The 13542-nt window shown below is 50.7% G+C and overlaps 1 protein-coding gene across 1 annotated transcript in view; it reads left to right on the top strand.

Moving 5' to 3' along the window:
- The window catches only part of SLC7A14 (solute carrier family 7, member 14), a gene marked incomplete at its 5' end in the record, with an annotated part of 14838 nt that extends 1710 nt beyond the window's left edge, over positions 1-13128 (top strand). Inside the window, 6 exons of the mRNA XM_010294557.1 lie at positions 4309-4545; positions 5325-5542; positions 7492-7638; positions 8751-8959; positions 9513-10390; positions 12806-13128. Of these exons, the coding sequence (XP_010292859.1) occupies positions 4309-4545; positions 5325-5542; positions 7492-7638; positions 8751-8959; positions 9513-10390; positions 12806-13128 (2012 nt within the window). The remainder of the gene's footprint in view (positions 1-4308; positions 4546-5324; positions 5543-7491; positions 7639-8750; positions 8960-9512; positions 10391-12805) is intronic.
- Between the last annotated feature and the right edge of the window lie 414 nt (positions 13129-13542).

The raw sequence follows: 13542 nt of genomic DNA, 5'->3' as shown, positions 1-13542 counted from the left end.
ACCGCGCCGGCAGTCCTGCCTCGCCGCTCCCCAGTTACACCCCAGTGACAAGGCAGCTTGGGCACATTTACCACTGGTTCAGCCCAGAACAAGAGCTGAGAGCGTGCAATGAGATCCGATGCTTGTTCGAGATCCCAGCGCAAAAAATGAACCCAACTGCCCATTTTTTAACCGGGGTGTTAGATAACGTCGTGTCTTTATCCTTTCCCACTGCCCGCTTTCTCTCCTCTGCGAGGGTTTCGCTGGCCACGATGCAAACCAAGAGCAAACAGAGCCTGGGCGGGTCTCATCTAAAAAAACCACACTGTCCTCCAAAAGGGGCTTTCTCACCCCAGATGTGAGCCCTGCCCCGCAGCGGGGAGCTCCTCCCGCCTTCGCCCACGGGAGCCCGCGCTGCTTCCTCCTTGGCTTTCATCTCTCCTTGCTTTTGTAGCCCTGGGAAAGTGTTGTGTGAAGGATGCAGTGTTTTGATAGTCTCCTCGGCCGCTTCCTCACTTCATCGTCAACGCTGCCGTGGTTTATAAGGGCAATGCTTTTTCGGCAAGAAAAGCCGAGCAGGGGTTGGGGAGCCGGAGAGGCTCACGAGGGGACATGATCTCAGCTCTCTCATCGCACTCGCGCCCGGCGCTGCGCTCAGGCAGGTGTGCACGGGCAGATTGAAGGAGCTAGATGGGGCCGCCGGATCACCGCTTTCCCTTGATGTGGTGAAGATCGCAGTCAGATTCCACTGCCTGCAAAGTGAGCCCAGGAGGGTTTTGGCTATAAAAAGTCCCTTCCAGAAAGTCATTTGGCTTCCCCGGGTGACAGCCGTGGGGAAGCCCCACCGGGCAGGTCCTGCTGGTGGGAGGTCCATCCATGCTGTTTAGCCTGGTTTCAGACAGGGGTTTTTCTGATTTCATGCACCCAGCAAGTTCCAGTTCCGCCTCCCCCTAGGTTTAAGCAACACGTGCCCCATCAGGGTACTTACAGACATAGCAGAACTGATTAAACTGATAAATTAAATGAATCTCATTCTCTCACTGGAAGACCTTTTATTCAGCTCTCAAACAGAAACATTTTTCCAGCTTCCCTCCACAAAGCCTCCAGTGCAGGGGACACCACAGGCTCCCTCCATCATTTGCGACCCCCAGGATTCCCCATTCTCACCCCCATGTCTAACCAAAACGCCTTCTTGGCAAAAATCAGCAGTTAGTATCTTACCCAATCCCATTACCCTCTCCACAGCCTTTTCCACCAGCTGTTTCTTGTCCCTTTGGTGGTTGGAGCATATTGGTTTCGGAGCCCGTTGCCATGCTCTTACCTGGTGCAGGAGCAGGCTCAGCAACAGCCGGGATGGACGCCGGAGCAGGGGAGAGCTGAGCATGTGCCCCAGGTGCTGCCCGGCTGCAGGACAAGGGCTGGGATGAGGGGCTCCAGCTGCAGCTGGTCATGAGCTGCTTGGGCGGTGCTGGAGAGATGGGAATTGTTTTTCTAAGAAAGCTTTATTTATGGAGCCACCTTTTATATATCTGTACACAGTGATCATGAAACACAACAGACAGGCTCAGCGGTTTCCTGAAAACAGGAGTTTGCTGTATATCTGCCTCAATACATTGGCTGTTCTTGGTTAGCGAATCATAGAATCATAGAAACTTTGCGTTGGAAGGGACCTTTCAAGGCCATCTAGTCCGACCCCCCTGCAGTGAGCAGGGACATCCCCAACCAGACCAGGTTGCTCAGAGCCCCGTCCAACCTGACCTGGGATGTTTCCAGGGATGGGGCATGTCCCACCTCTCTGGGCAACCTGGGCCAGGGTTTCACCACTCTCATGGTGAAGAATTTCTTCCTTAGATCTAGTCTAAATCTGCCTTCTTTTAGTTTAAAACCATTACCCCTTGTCCTATCACTACAGGCCCTGCTAAAATGTCCATCCCCACCTTTCTCCTCAGCCCCTCCAAGCCCTGGCAGCTGCAGGAAGGTCTCCCCGGAGCCTTCTCTGCTCCAGGCTGAGCCCCCCCAGCTCTCCCAGCCTGTCCTCCCAGCAGAGCTGTTCCAGCCCTGGAGCATCGCTGGGGCCTCCTCTGGCCCCGCTCCAGCAGGTCCGTGTCTCTCCTGTGCCGAGGGCTCCAGAGCTGGACGCAGCACTGCGGGGGGGTCTCCCCAGAGCGGGGCAGAAGGGCAGAATCCCCCCCCTCACGCCGCTGGCCACGCGGCTTTGGGGGCAGCCCAGGATACTGCATGCTATGATACAAGTAGTTTATTTTCTTAATATGAGGTGATACCTAATGCAGATATCTACAACATGTTGCTATATGCAATGCATAGTGAAAGATTACTCTTCTATTTTGGGATCCTAGTAAAGAAATTGAAAACTCAAACATTTTATACATATTAATGTCTTTGCCATTATCATTCTGTATCAATAACAATCCTCTTTAAGCCTTATCTTGTCATGGGCTAAAAGTAGAGCTGCCTCCAAGAAAGATTATATGATTTTTAAGGCCATCAAAGAGATAAACTAGATACTTGTCCCCATCAGAGCACCTGTTCCATAAATCATTCAGGCCTGTAGTTATCCGTGAATGTCTCACCTTTGCCGAGTGCATGTATTTTTAATCAGCTTTGAATAATGACTGTCTGTAGGGCTGGATGATGGGGATGTCTTGCTGCTCCTGCAGTTGGGCCTGCTTTACAGACATCAAGTTTTGAAGAGTGCGAAGCACTGCCAGCATTGTGCATGTAATTTAAACAGTGAACGGCACATAAAAATCCTCCAGTACCAAGAAAAAAAGCACCACCAAATTCAGCTTAGGGATTCAATAATTCAGTGTTTGTACTGTGTAAAAACTCCACTTAGAGTTAGAGCGGTGACCTCATAATGTTTTTATAAATTATTCATTCCTTTATATTGAACTGATTGCAAATTTGAAGCAATTATTATCTTCTAAACAGTGAATAAGAGTTGATAAAGAACTCAGTAATTACTACATGTTTACACAATGATAATATGTCCCTAGCCCATTAATCCATATGAGCTGAACAGGGGTCTTCGGGGCAGGAGCTTAATCGGTGTTAAACACGCAGGGTGCAGTGCACAATTCCAGCACTTGTTCTGACTAATATTTGGGGAATTTATGACTACGTCCATCCACTCATTTTAAATAAAAGGTAATGGTTGTTTTAAGACAGCAATGTGTCAGGGTCAGGTTTTTATTGAAAAGTATCCTGTCATAGTAAGGATAACTTACTATCTTAACTTACAAACTTACTAAAGTAACTCCTTTCCATACACAAGGAGTTTGCAAAGTATTAAAGTCCACTGAAATCTCCTCCCAAACAGTTCCAGTTAAGTGCTTCTTTTTGCTTTTCTTTTCTTCTTCTACAAAGTTAGTTTTGGAATTATTCTTCAGAATGAGACTTACATATAACATTTTAATGTGTTAAAATAACTTATGTTCCCTATGTAAGGTGTCTTCAAACTCCTCTTGCATGGGTAGGAATGAGAGCAGGGGTGATCAGGACAGTGCTTGTGCCTGGCTCTGCGTAGCAATAACCCAAGAGAGGCGTTTGGAGATCGCACCATAGAGGCAGGGAGAGATGTAGCCTTGTGTGAGCCCTCCTGCAGCACCTTGCTCTAGGATGAGGCTGGGCAAAACTGGTCAAGCATCCCATACAATGGCTATAGCCATCCCTGACATCCTTGTGCCCAAACAGTGTCCTCTGACAGCTCTCCCCGTGACCACCTTTCCCTGGTTTCTGCAGCCAAAAGCACTGGGAGCCTGTCAGTATATCGATATCACAAATACAACATTTGAGGGAAATACTCTCGGCAATAATCATATTATGGTGTCACTGTTGGACGGGGAAGAAGTGGTATCTATCACCATCAAAGCACTGCAGGGAAACAGTGCTCCAAGGACTGCACCACCAGCACTGCCCAGTTCTGCTCCCTGTGCCATGGATTTTCCCCCAGCTTTGGTGTGCGGCTGTGGGGGCTGCAGCTGGCCATGCTGGAGGGTCCCACATCAGGGCCACGCAGTGGTGAGAAGGCTCTTCTACAACAGGCTGTAAAGATTTGGGCAGTTTGAACTGTGTATGCTCAAAAATATTCCGTGACAGCTTGATTTTAATGGGAAAATGGGCGGCTTTTTAAGCCAAGCGACTGGGGAGGGAGGATCACCATGGGCCCCTGCGATGTCTCTGGGCTCCTGATGCTGACTACAGCCCTGGGCACCTCCTGGCACCTCCAGACAGGTGGGACAAAGGCAGTGTTACTTTTTGCTTTTCCAAGCACATTTTCCTAATGTTGCTTCATATTTTTCTAAATAGGCGTTTGCTACGCTGAGTTTGGTGTGCGGGTCCCCAAGACCACGGGCTCTGCTTACACCTACAGCTACGTGACAGTGGGAGAGTTCGTGGCGTTCTTCATCGGCTGGAACCTCATCCTGGAGTACCTGATCGGCACGGCCGCGGGCGCCAGCGCCCTCAGCAGCATGTTCGACTCGCTGGCCAACCACACCATCAGCCGTTGGATGATCAACAGCGTTGGGACGTTGAACGGACTAGGTGCGTCACACCGTGCATAGCTACCTGCATTAATTAGGGCCTGAAAAGTAATTGGAAGCTCATCAGAAGTCAGACATGGATATTAGGCTTCATTCATTATTTACCATCCATCTGCCTCTGGTACTTTGCCTTTGCAGTCTGGTTGGCAGACAGGATTTGGGGGGATGGGGTACACGATACTTTGAGCCCCTTCGGGATGAACTGACACTTAGCAGAATAAGCACCCAAAAAAACTTGTCGGATGTCAGAGCCTAATGACAGTGCAGGAGCACTCCACCCAGTGCAAGCACTCTGCTCGGTCCCATTAAAGCACACGCAGAGCCTTGTTAGAGAGGACAAGCTGGTGTCTGCAGTCCTGCCGTGTAGAAACTCAGGGCTCTGATGGTCCTGTATGACCAGCAGTTCCAGCAACAGTCCACAGTTCCTACCAGTAAGTAAAACAGCTAGCTGTCCTGTACCTGTATCATAAAAACTTAATGTTTGATGGATTTTTAGTCAGTACTTGACAGATATATGTTAGGCAAACCAGGACCTGACCATTTGTTTGCTGCTCTCCCCAAACTCCTAACAGTGTCTTGAGGCATCAGGATTTATCACCTTAATAAAACAGCTTTAGCTAGTGGAGGCAGGGACATCTGGAGACCACCTTTGCAATGAGATCAGAGAGTTCTGCAAAGCCTCAGGGTCTGAAAAGCTTTTTTAAAAGCCCCTAGAGAGTTTCTGGAGATGCTGTCCACAGCTGTGGATGGAGAGTGACACACCTCTTTTCTCTTACCCAGGGAAAGGAGAGGAGTCATACCCAGACCTTCTTGCTCTGGTCATTGCCGTCATTGTCACTATCATCGTGGCCATGGGGGTGAAGAACTCGGTGGGGCTGAACAACGTGCTCAACGTCATTAACCTGGCAGTCTGGATCTTCATCATGATTGCTGGTCTCTTCTATGTTAAAGGTGACAACTGGTCTGAAGGGCAATTCCTGCCATTTGGATGGCCGGGGGTAAGTCCTGGGCACATGGAGGGACACGCAGCACCTAAATGGTGCCACCCACCCATGACACATTCAGCTTTGCTCATGGTATATGCACCCTACTTCCACTGCACTCTCCAAATCTCGACTCTGCCAAACCCACCTGTGCTTTGGCCAGCGTCCTCCAACTTCCACCACTGCAGGCTTGGATACAGACCTCCTTCCTCCACCAAACCCAAAGGGTAGGCAATGCTTTGCCCATGTCTCCTGCCAGCTCTTAGAATAAACTCAGAACTTTTCCAAAATGTCTTCCTGGAGAGCCAAACTCCACGTGAAAGTATACACCAGGAAATGCCACTAATTGCCAGGCCATGGAGCAAAACGCAGCGGCCACCCAAGACAGGGCGCTCGGGAGGAGCTGGCGCAGCCTCTGTGGAGGGGGAGATACTTGTGTTGGCTGGTTTTCAACAGCAATGTTCTCAAGCATTTGTTTTGAGCACTTCATAATGCCACCTGCCAGTACTTATTTTATGGATGTTCCCTCAAATCTTACTGAGAATTTGGACATATTTGGCTTTTTTAGCTTGCTTGCACTGGTTTTTATCCAAGGATGAACAGAGACTGAAAATATCTCAGCTGGCCTAAACCCAAGATAATTTCTCAGATTTACACTGCTTGACTCCATCAGTGTTTTGTGCAGGAAAATAAGCACGAAAGTAAAGTAAACCAAGAATCTTGATTATTGAAAGGGTCCCAAGCTGCCATGCCGCCCCTGCACCTCCCTTCAGTAAATCAATACCTCTGCCAGAGAACAACAGTGAGGAGAAGAGCACTGAGTCTCATCTGAGAGCAGAGGTCATATTTACCTTTGCATTGTGCTTGGCTTTTTTTGCCATACAATAGGAAGGAAAAAGAGCAAATAGAAAATAGCTGTTGTGTTCTAATTCAACCCGCCAAATACATAGCAAAAATACACAGGTTTAAAAGATACCTATCTGAAGCACATCAAAATCAATAGGGTCTTCCCATTGGTTTTGGCTGGTTGTTTGTCTCCCAAATTGTTTCTAAAGGTAAATCCACCATAGCACAAACATGAGATCCCCGGGATCATAGGGAATACTTTAAAAAGGTAACTACAGGTAGTCCCCCGAAATAGGTGAATTTTACTGTCTGCTCCATCGCTAGACAACTGAGATGACAGAGGTGTGATGGACACGTGGTACCCAGCTAGCTAGCTAGATGTATGCGAGCGTTTTACAACTGCAAATTAGCTCACTCACAGCCACACAGTCTTTAGCCTGCTCCAGCGTTTCTTTCCTATAAATGTCCTTGCTAATATTGTATATTTTTTTTAAAAATCACATTAAAAAAATAACTAAACAGTACAAATAATTCCTCATCCAAGTGCTCTAACGTGTGCTCCTAACCTGTCTGCAGCTTCCAAGCAAAACAGAGGTTGTTTGCAAAGCGGCACACATCTGACTGTTGCTGCTCTCTTCTGCTTCCTCCGCTCGCCGGTCCTGCTGCCGCATGAGACATCTTGCTAAGATGGAATGTATAAATATGCTCCAAATACCTACTAGTATAAGCAGATTTGGGGTGGAGTAGTGTGAAAGCAAACCTGAAATCGGTTAATGGTTTATTCTGTCGCTGCCAGGGTCTCCCAGCAGATTTGGAGATTCGGGCACCGTGTGGGCACAGGTTTGTGGTGCACCACTAGTGAACCGCAGATGCCTCCAGTGACTGGAGGCGGCACGTTGAAATCTTTTCCCCAGACCAGATCACTTGGGTTAAGGGTGTTCCCAGGACCAGTCCCCAGATGAGAACACCAAACTTGAGGCGCGCACCCCCTGACCTGCCTCACTCACCCTTTAGCTCAGACAAGGCAGAACTGGGCTCCTTCATTCTTGCTCAGTTCCCTCTCCCTGGTTGGGTGCCAGTGTCCCTCCTGGCACTGAGATACTCCGTCCTCCATGCAGGTGCTCAAAGGGGCTGCAACGTGTTTCTATGCCTTCATCGGCTTCGACATCATCGCTACCACAGGAGAAGAGGCGAAGAGTCCCAACACCTCCATCCCCTATGCCATCACGGCCTCGCTCGTCACGTGCTTGACCGCATATGTGTCCGTAAGTACTAGCTACACATACATACATGTACATAAATATATATGTATGCATACATATATATAAAAAATATATTTAGCGTGTCCCTCCTGGGCATCTGCGTGGCTCCTCTCCCCATGAGCCAGGGTGCCAGTCTGACCCTTGGACAAGGCCCCTTTTTTGGTGGGAACTGAGACATCAGCTGCATTTCCGTGTGACTGCAGTGCCCTGCTGAGGCTCTCCTCGGTCCCAGCCCAGTTTGTCCCCAGGCTCCTGTCACTCTGCCAAGATCCTTCTGCCGGCTGCAGGGAGATGGTGGCAGCTGTTTTTTTCCCTGTGCTTCATCCTCATCCGCAGCTATTTTCACATCCAGAAGTGCAGCAAAGCGGAAGGAGCAGCAGCACTGCAACAGCCTTTCTCTGAGTTTTTGGGAAAAGCAGCACTGCCTCTGCCGGAGATGTGGGAGAGAGTCCACGTGAGGGGGAGGATGGGCAGGGATGGCCATGCAAAAGACGTGGCAGCAGCGAAGTCCAGCTGCTCTGCACCCCAATAAATGCATGTCTGTACTCAGGGATTTTCCCCATAAAAGAGCAAAATTGAGTCATGAAGGAGAAAAAAATATTGTTCCGATTGTTTCAAGGAAATTCACCCTCTGCCTCTCCGGCAGCATGGTGGGCTTCCCTCAGAACAAATTTCTCTTTGGCTCAAATAAATTAAAGCGTTCCCCCAGTCAAAGCCATCTTGAGTTTGACGTTGTCCCATGGGAAGTGCATGACACTGGTGGCACTGTCCCCACACAGGAACGTGGCTGAGGAGAGTGTTACTAGCCCCACCAAGTCCCACCAGCCTCCTGCATCACCACCACAGCACGGTTCAAGGAGTCACCTCATTGCCTTCAGATGGCAGAGACTGGGGCCCCACAGTCCCCTGGATTAACCACCCCGCAGCAAAGTGCATCCAGGCCAAACTCCAGCATTTTACATCCCCTCCACAGGGGACATAGGGATACAACCCAAATCAGACTTGAAATTTTTTGGTTTACCACCTTTGAGCAGCAGCCCCCGCACCCTGCGAGTCCCCAGCAGCCACTGGAGCTGCTGCTGACACCCGTGTCCTGCTCCTCTCGCCTTCCCCAGGTGAGCATCATCCTCACGCTGATGGTGCCCTATGATGCCATCGACACCGAGTCCCCACTGATGGAAATGTTTGTGGCACATGGTTTCTATGCAGCCAAGTTCATCGTTGCCATTGGGTCCGTGGCCGGCCTGACCGTCAGCTTGCTGGGCTCTCTCTTCCCAATGCCAAGAGTCATTTATGCCATGGCTGGTGATGGGCTGCTCTTCAGGTCAGTCATGTCCATGCTGGCATTTAATTTTGTCCCCGTGGGACCCGGAGGGGAGGTGTGCTGGGGGCACGGGGGGCTGTCCTGTGCCCCGACAGCCCGGTGCCATCACTGCAGGGAGCAGTGGGCACGCACAGACTCGGTGCTGGCAGAATGGTGCAGAATGCACCAAAATCCTGGGGGGAAAAAATCAGGAGAGGTCTACGCAAAAGTTTCTCATTTGGTGCTGGTACCTAGAGATTCAGATTATGGGAGGATGAGTGTTTAATTCAAGAGTTACTTGCAAAGGAGAGCAGCTTATATGCATAAAGTTTTGGCAATTATTTGCAAGTGTCAAAGTGCCCATTTCAGAGCTGGTTAGACCTAGATCTAACTCCAGATCCAGCCTCAGCAGTATTTTCAGGCCCCACCTGTCTGGAATCTAAGCTCCAAAAAGCAGCAAGAGCTGATGGGATCACAGCTCTGAGCCTGGCCCCTCCAGCCAGGTAAGGGTTATTTCAACAGGGAACCGCTGCGATCTATAATTTTAACTTTCTGCAACTGTTTTGCTCTCCAGATTTTTGTCCCACATCAGTTCTTACACGGAAACTCCCGTAGTGGCTTGTATCGTTTCCGGATTCCTCGCAGCATTGCTCTCCCTGCTGGTCAGCCTGCGGGACCTGATAGAAATGATGTCCATCGGCACGCTGCTCGCCTACACGCTGGTCTCTGTCTGCGTCCTGCTCCTCCGATACCAGCCCGAGAGCGACATCGACGGCTTTGTCAAATTCCTCTCCGAGGAGCACACCAAGAAGAAGGAGGGCATCCTGGCCGACTGCGAGAAGGAAGCTTGCTCCCCGGGGAGCGAAGGAGAAGAGTTCGCCGGCCCACCAACCAACACGTGTGGGGCAAAAAATCTGCCGTCGCTGGGGGATAACGAGATGCTAATTGGGAAATCCGATAAATCCACCTACAACGTGAATCACCCCAATTACGGCACAGTCGATATGACCTCAGGGATAGAGGCAGATGAGTCTGAGAACATCTACCTCATCAAGCTGAAGAAGTTGATCGGCCCTCGCTACTACACGATGCGAATCCATCTCGGACTGCCGGGGAAAATGGACCGCCCCACGGTGGCCACCGGCCACACAGTCACCACCTGCGTGCTCCTGCTCTTCGTCCTGATGTTCATCTTCTGCTCCTTCATCATTTTTGGGGCAGACTATATCTATGAGCAGAGCTGGTGGGCTGTCCTCCTCGTCGTGCTGATGATCTTGCTCATCATTTTGCTGGTGTTTGTGATCTTGCAGCAACCAGAAAACCCCAAGAAGCTGCCCTACATGGCACCTTGCCTGCCCTTCGTTCCTGCCTTTGCTATGCTGGTGAATATCTATCTCATGCTGAAGCTCTCCACAGTCACGTGGATCCGATTTGCCGTCTGGTGTTTTGTGGGTGAGTCCCAGATTAATTTATTGTAATTTTTTAACTGACACTCTTTTGAAAGGGTGTTACTTCCCTAATTAGAGTGCTTAGGCTGATGCTCCTTCAGCTGGGACATACCCAATCCTTTGCAGGAGAAATCTCGATTAATCAAGCACCCGAACCACAACTAAATGGAAAATTACATCTCCAGAAAATGTCAGTTTGATAGAAGTAAACTGCTCCATGCAAAGGTGACTGTTTTGATGAGTCTTTTGATGCAAAGTGGGTGGGTTCTGGAAATTGCCTCTTTCTACTTCACCCACTTGAGCTCTTTAAGCAGCCCACACCAAAATCTCAGCACTGTGTTTCCAAAGCCCAGAGCTGCCCAGCCCCAAGAGCCTTGGGAGAGACAGAGCCAAGGAATCTGTGGACTGTATCTCCTTTTCTTGGTCTAAGTCCTTAACTTTGTGTCAAGGGGATCTCGAGACTCACAGGCTCCATTATGATCTGTTTTTTGCCAAATTTAGGCTTCCTGGCACATAGCCAGGAGCCTGGCATGTCCACAGTTTCCCTTGCTTTACATTGCAACCCATTTATTCCACAAACCCAAGAGAAAAAGAGCAGCTCTCATAGCTCCTCCTGAAGGCTCCCAAGTCTGGACTATAGAGAACTGAAGCAACAAGACAATATCAAAGCCAAGGACTCTTTACAGAGAAATAATAACCCTGTGGGTTAACATATATATTGCAGCAGCCCACAGAAGCCCCAGTTGCAGACAACAGACCCTGGGCACAGTGCCAGCACCCAAAAGGGCCATCTCTGGCCAAGTATCCCACCAGCAGCCCTCCCCTTTGGGAGCAGGGTTCAGGGTCTTGGGTTGAGAGGGAGAAGGTGGTGCAGAAAGAGAATGAGAACTGATGCAAAGGTCATAGTCAGCTGCCACCCCCTCTAAAGGCAGGCATCACCTCTCCTGGAGGAGGGGTGGGCAGGCACAGGCCACCACACAGGGCTCACCAGCCTTTGTGCTTTTCTCAGGTGCTTCCCAATATCTGTAGATGTTTGACCTAGGTTGGCAGAACCAGGAGATGACATGAACAGACCTTGAATCTCCCTGTGGCATCTCAGAGATGTTAGAGTAGTCTCATGGTTTCCATCCTTCAGGGGTAGGTTTCTACCACCTTTTTTCCTCCATTTTGCCACTCTCTCTTTGCTTCAGGATGAGGACGGCAGTTATCCCAAATCAGTCCGGCACAACTGAGGTCCCATAGCAAAGCTCCATCTCTGAGAGTCCCCTAACCCCAAGCCGAGCCATTGGGCAGCAGCTTCCACATGCATTCTTTGGGTTGGAGAAGACATGCTCAATGCTTTTTTGGCCCTCAAAGGCAACAGGTGAAGCTGCAAACTGAGGGAAAGCCCTTCCACCTGAAAGCAAAGTGACTCCAAAGCATCAATTCAATCCACTGTGATTAAATACTTTCCTCTGTGGGTACATCTAATACCTCTTCAGCTGCCAGCAATGGCAATGAGTCAGTTAAACCACTCCATTAATTTGTGGTGGACTCCTCCAGTCCCATCCATGACTGCTCGCCTGGTGGGAGAGGCACATCCCATTTTTTTGCTGGCAGAGTTGTGCGGCCCTGAGCACAGACTCTGGATTTAACTTCAGAAGCAGTCCCCCATAGCCAATCTGTGGCGTGTGGAGAAGTCTGGGTTTCTCTATGCACACGTCTGGGGTAGGTTAATCCCAGGATCCGTTGGAAATTAGATCTCCAGATACATTTGCTTCAGGAGGAAGCATTGGTGCAGGAAGGTGAGATAAGGTAGGGCTAGAGGGGGAATTTGAAATGAAACTTCTGAGGAGAGAAGGACAGGCTTTCAGAGATGTTTTAATACCAAATACACTCATCCTGACAACCCTGGGGCACATGTGGCTGCAAGCCCAGCAGGAGAAAGACTGAGCATAAGAAAACTCCAGAGAGAAAAAGGCAGCCGGGAGGGGGACAGGGTGGAGGTGCGGGTTGTCGGCACCGGGAGCCTCCATGCGTCTGCTGAGAGCTGCTGTCCCACCGAAGCTGCAGATGGCACAGTCGTGTGGCCAGCAGCATCCCAACCGATGTCTAAAACATAGACCCCTCGGGTCACAGCTGGCAGCCTGGGAACATGAACTCCTGGGCTTTGAAGAGCAGACATCAACTACAGCGTACGCTGGCTTAAATAATGTAGGTATCTTTACATACACTTAACCCTCACCAGCTGGCTCCAGCCCGGCGCTGGCTGGCGGGATGCTGGTGGTGAGCTGGGCTGGATCCCTGACCCACCTTGATGTGGGTTTCAGGGGGCAAGTGCCATTTTGGGGCATAGCACGACTTTAGCAATGTTTTAGCCAGGATCCCAGGGCCAGTGCGGGTGTCTGGGGTCCAACCCTCTCCCTCTCGCCTGCCGCAGGTCTGCTTATCTACTTTGGCTACGGGATGTGGAACAGCACGCTGGAGATCAGTGCCCGGGAGGAGGCCCTCCACCAGAGCACCTACCAGCGCTATGATGTGGATGTCGACCCCTTCTCCATGGACGACAGCTTCTCCTACGCCACCGAGGGCGAGGGCTACCCGGGCTGGGGTCCCTCCGAGGACAAGGGCTTCTCATACCAGCAAATGGCAGGAGCAAAGGAAAGCCATCGGACGAGTGGCAGGTCGAAAAGCAAAGGCAGGCACAAACCGCCGTCAGAGGCTCTCATCGCCAACGACGAGTTGGACTACTCGCCCGAGTAGCAGTGCGGGCAGTGGGGCGCCGGGCCACCCGGTCGATCGGCAAGGGTCCCCACGGCTGCCCCATCCCGTCCTCCCCGGGTCCTCCGCCACCACCCTGCTCACCTCCGGTCCTCGGGACACGCTCCGTGATTGCCGTTGACCATGAACCAAACACACCCGTGACCTGTCCTGGCTCCACCGATCGGGTCCCACTGGTGAATGCCAGCCGATCCCCCGGCACCGGTTAATCTCCCGCACTGGCCGCACCGGTGGAGGTGGTGGAGTGGGAGATGTGCCAAACTGGGAGGGCATTGAGAGGTGGAAGGAGCCGTATGAGGGGATGAGACAACTTGTCCCAGGGGAATGTCCACCCAACAGCCACAGCGGTGAGATGCCACTCTTACATTTTTGGCACTTTCTTAGCACATGTGTTTT

Source organism: Phaethon lepturus, unplaced genomic scaffold (assembly GCF_000687285.1).
Source record: "Phaethon lepturus isolate BGI_N335 unplaced genomic scaffold, ASM68728v1 scaffold25859, whole genome shotgun sequence".
Lineage (NCBI taxonomy): Eukaryota > Metazoa > Chordata > Aves > Phaethontiformes > Phaethontidae > Phaethon > Phaethon lepturus.
The sequence above is the reverse complement of the archived record's forward strand: the minus strand, read 5'-3'. Positions and strand labels throughout refer to the sequence as shown.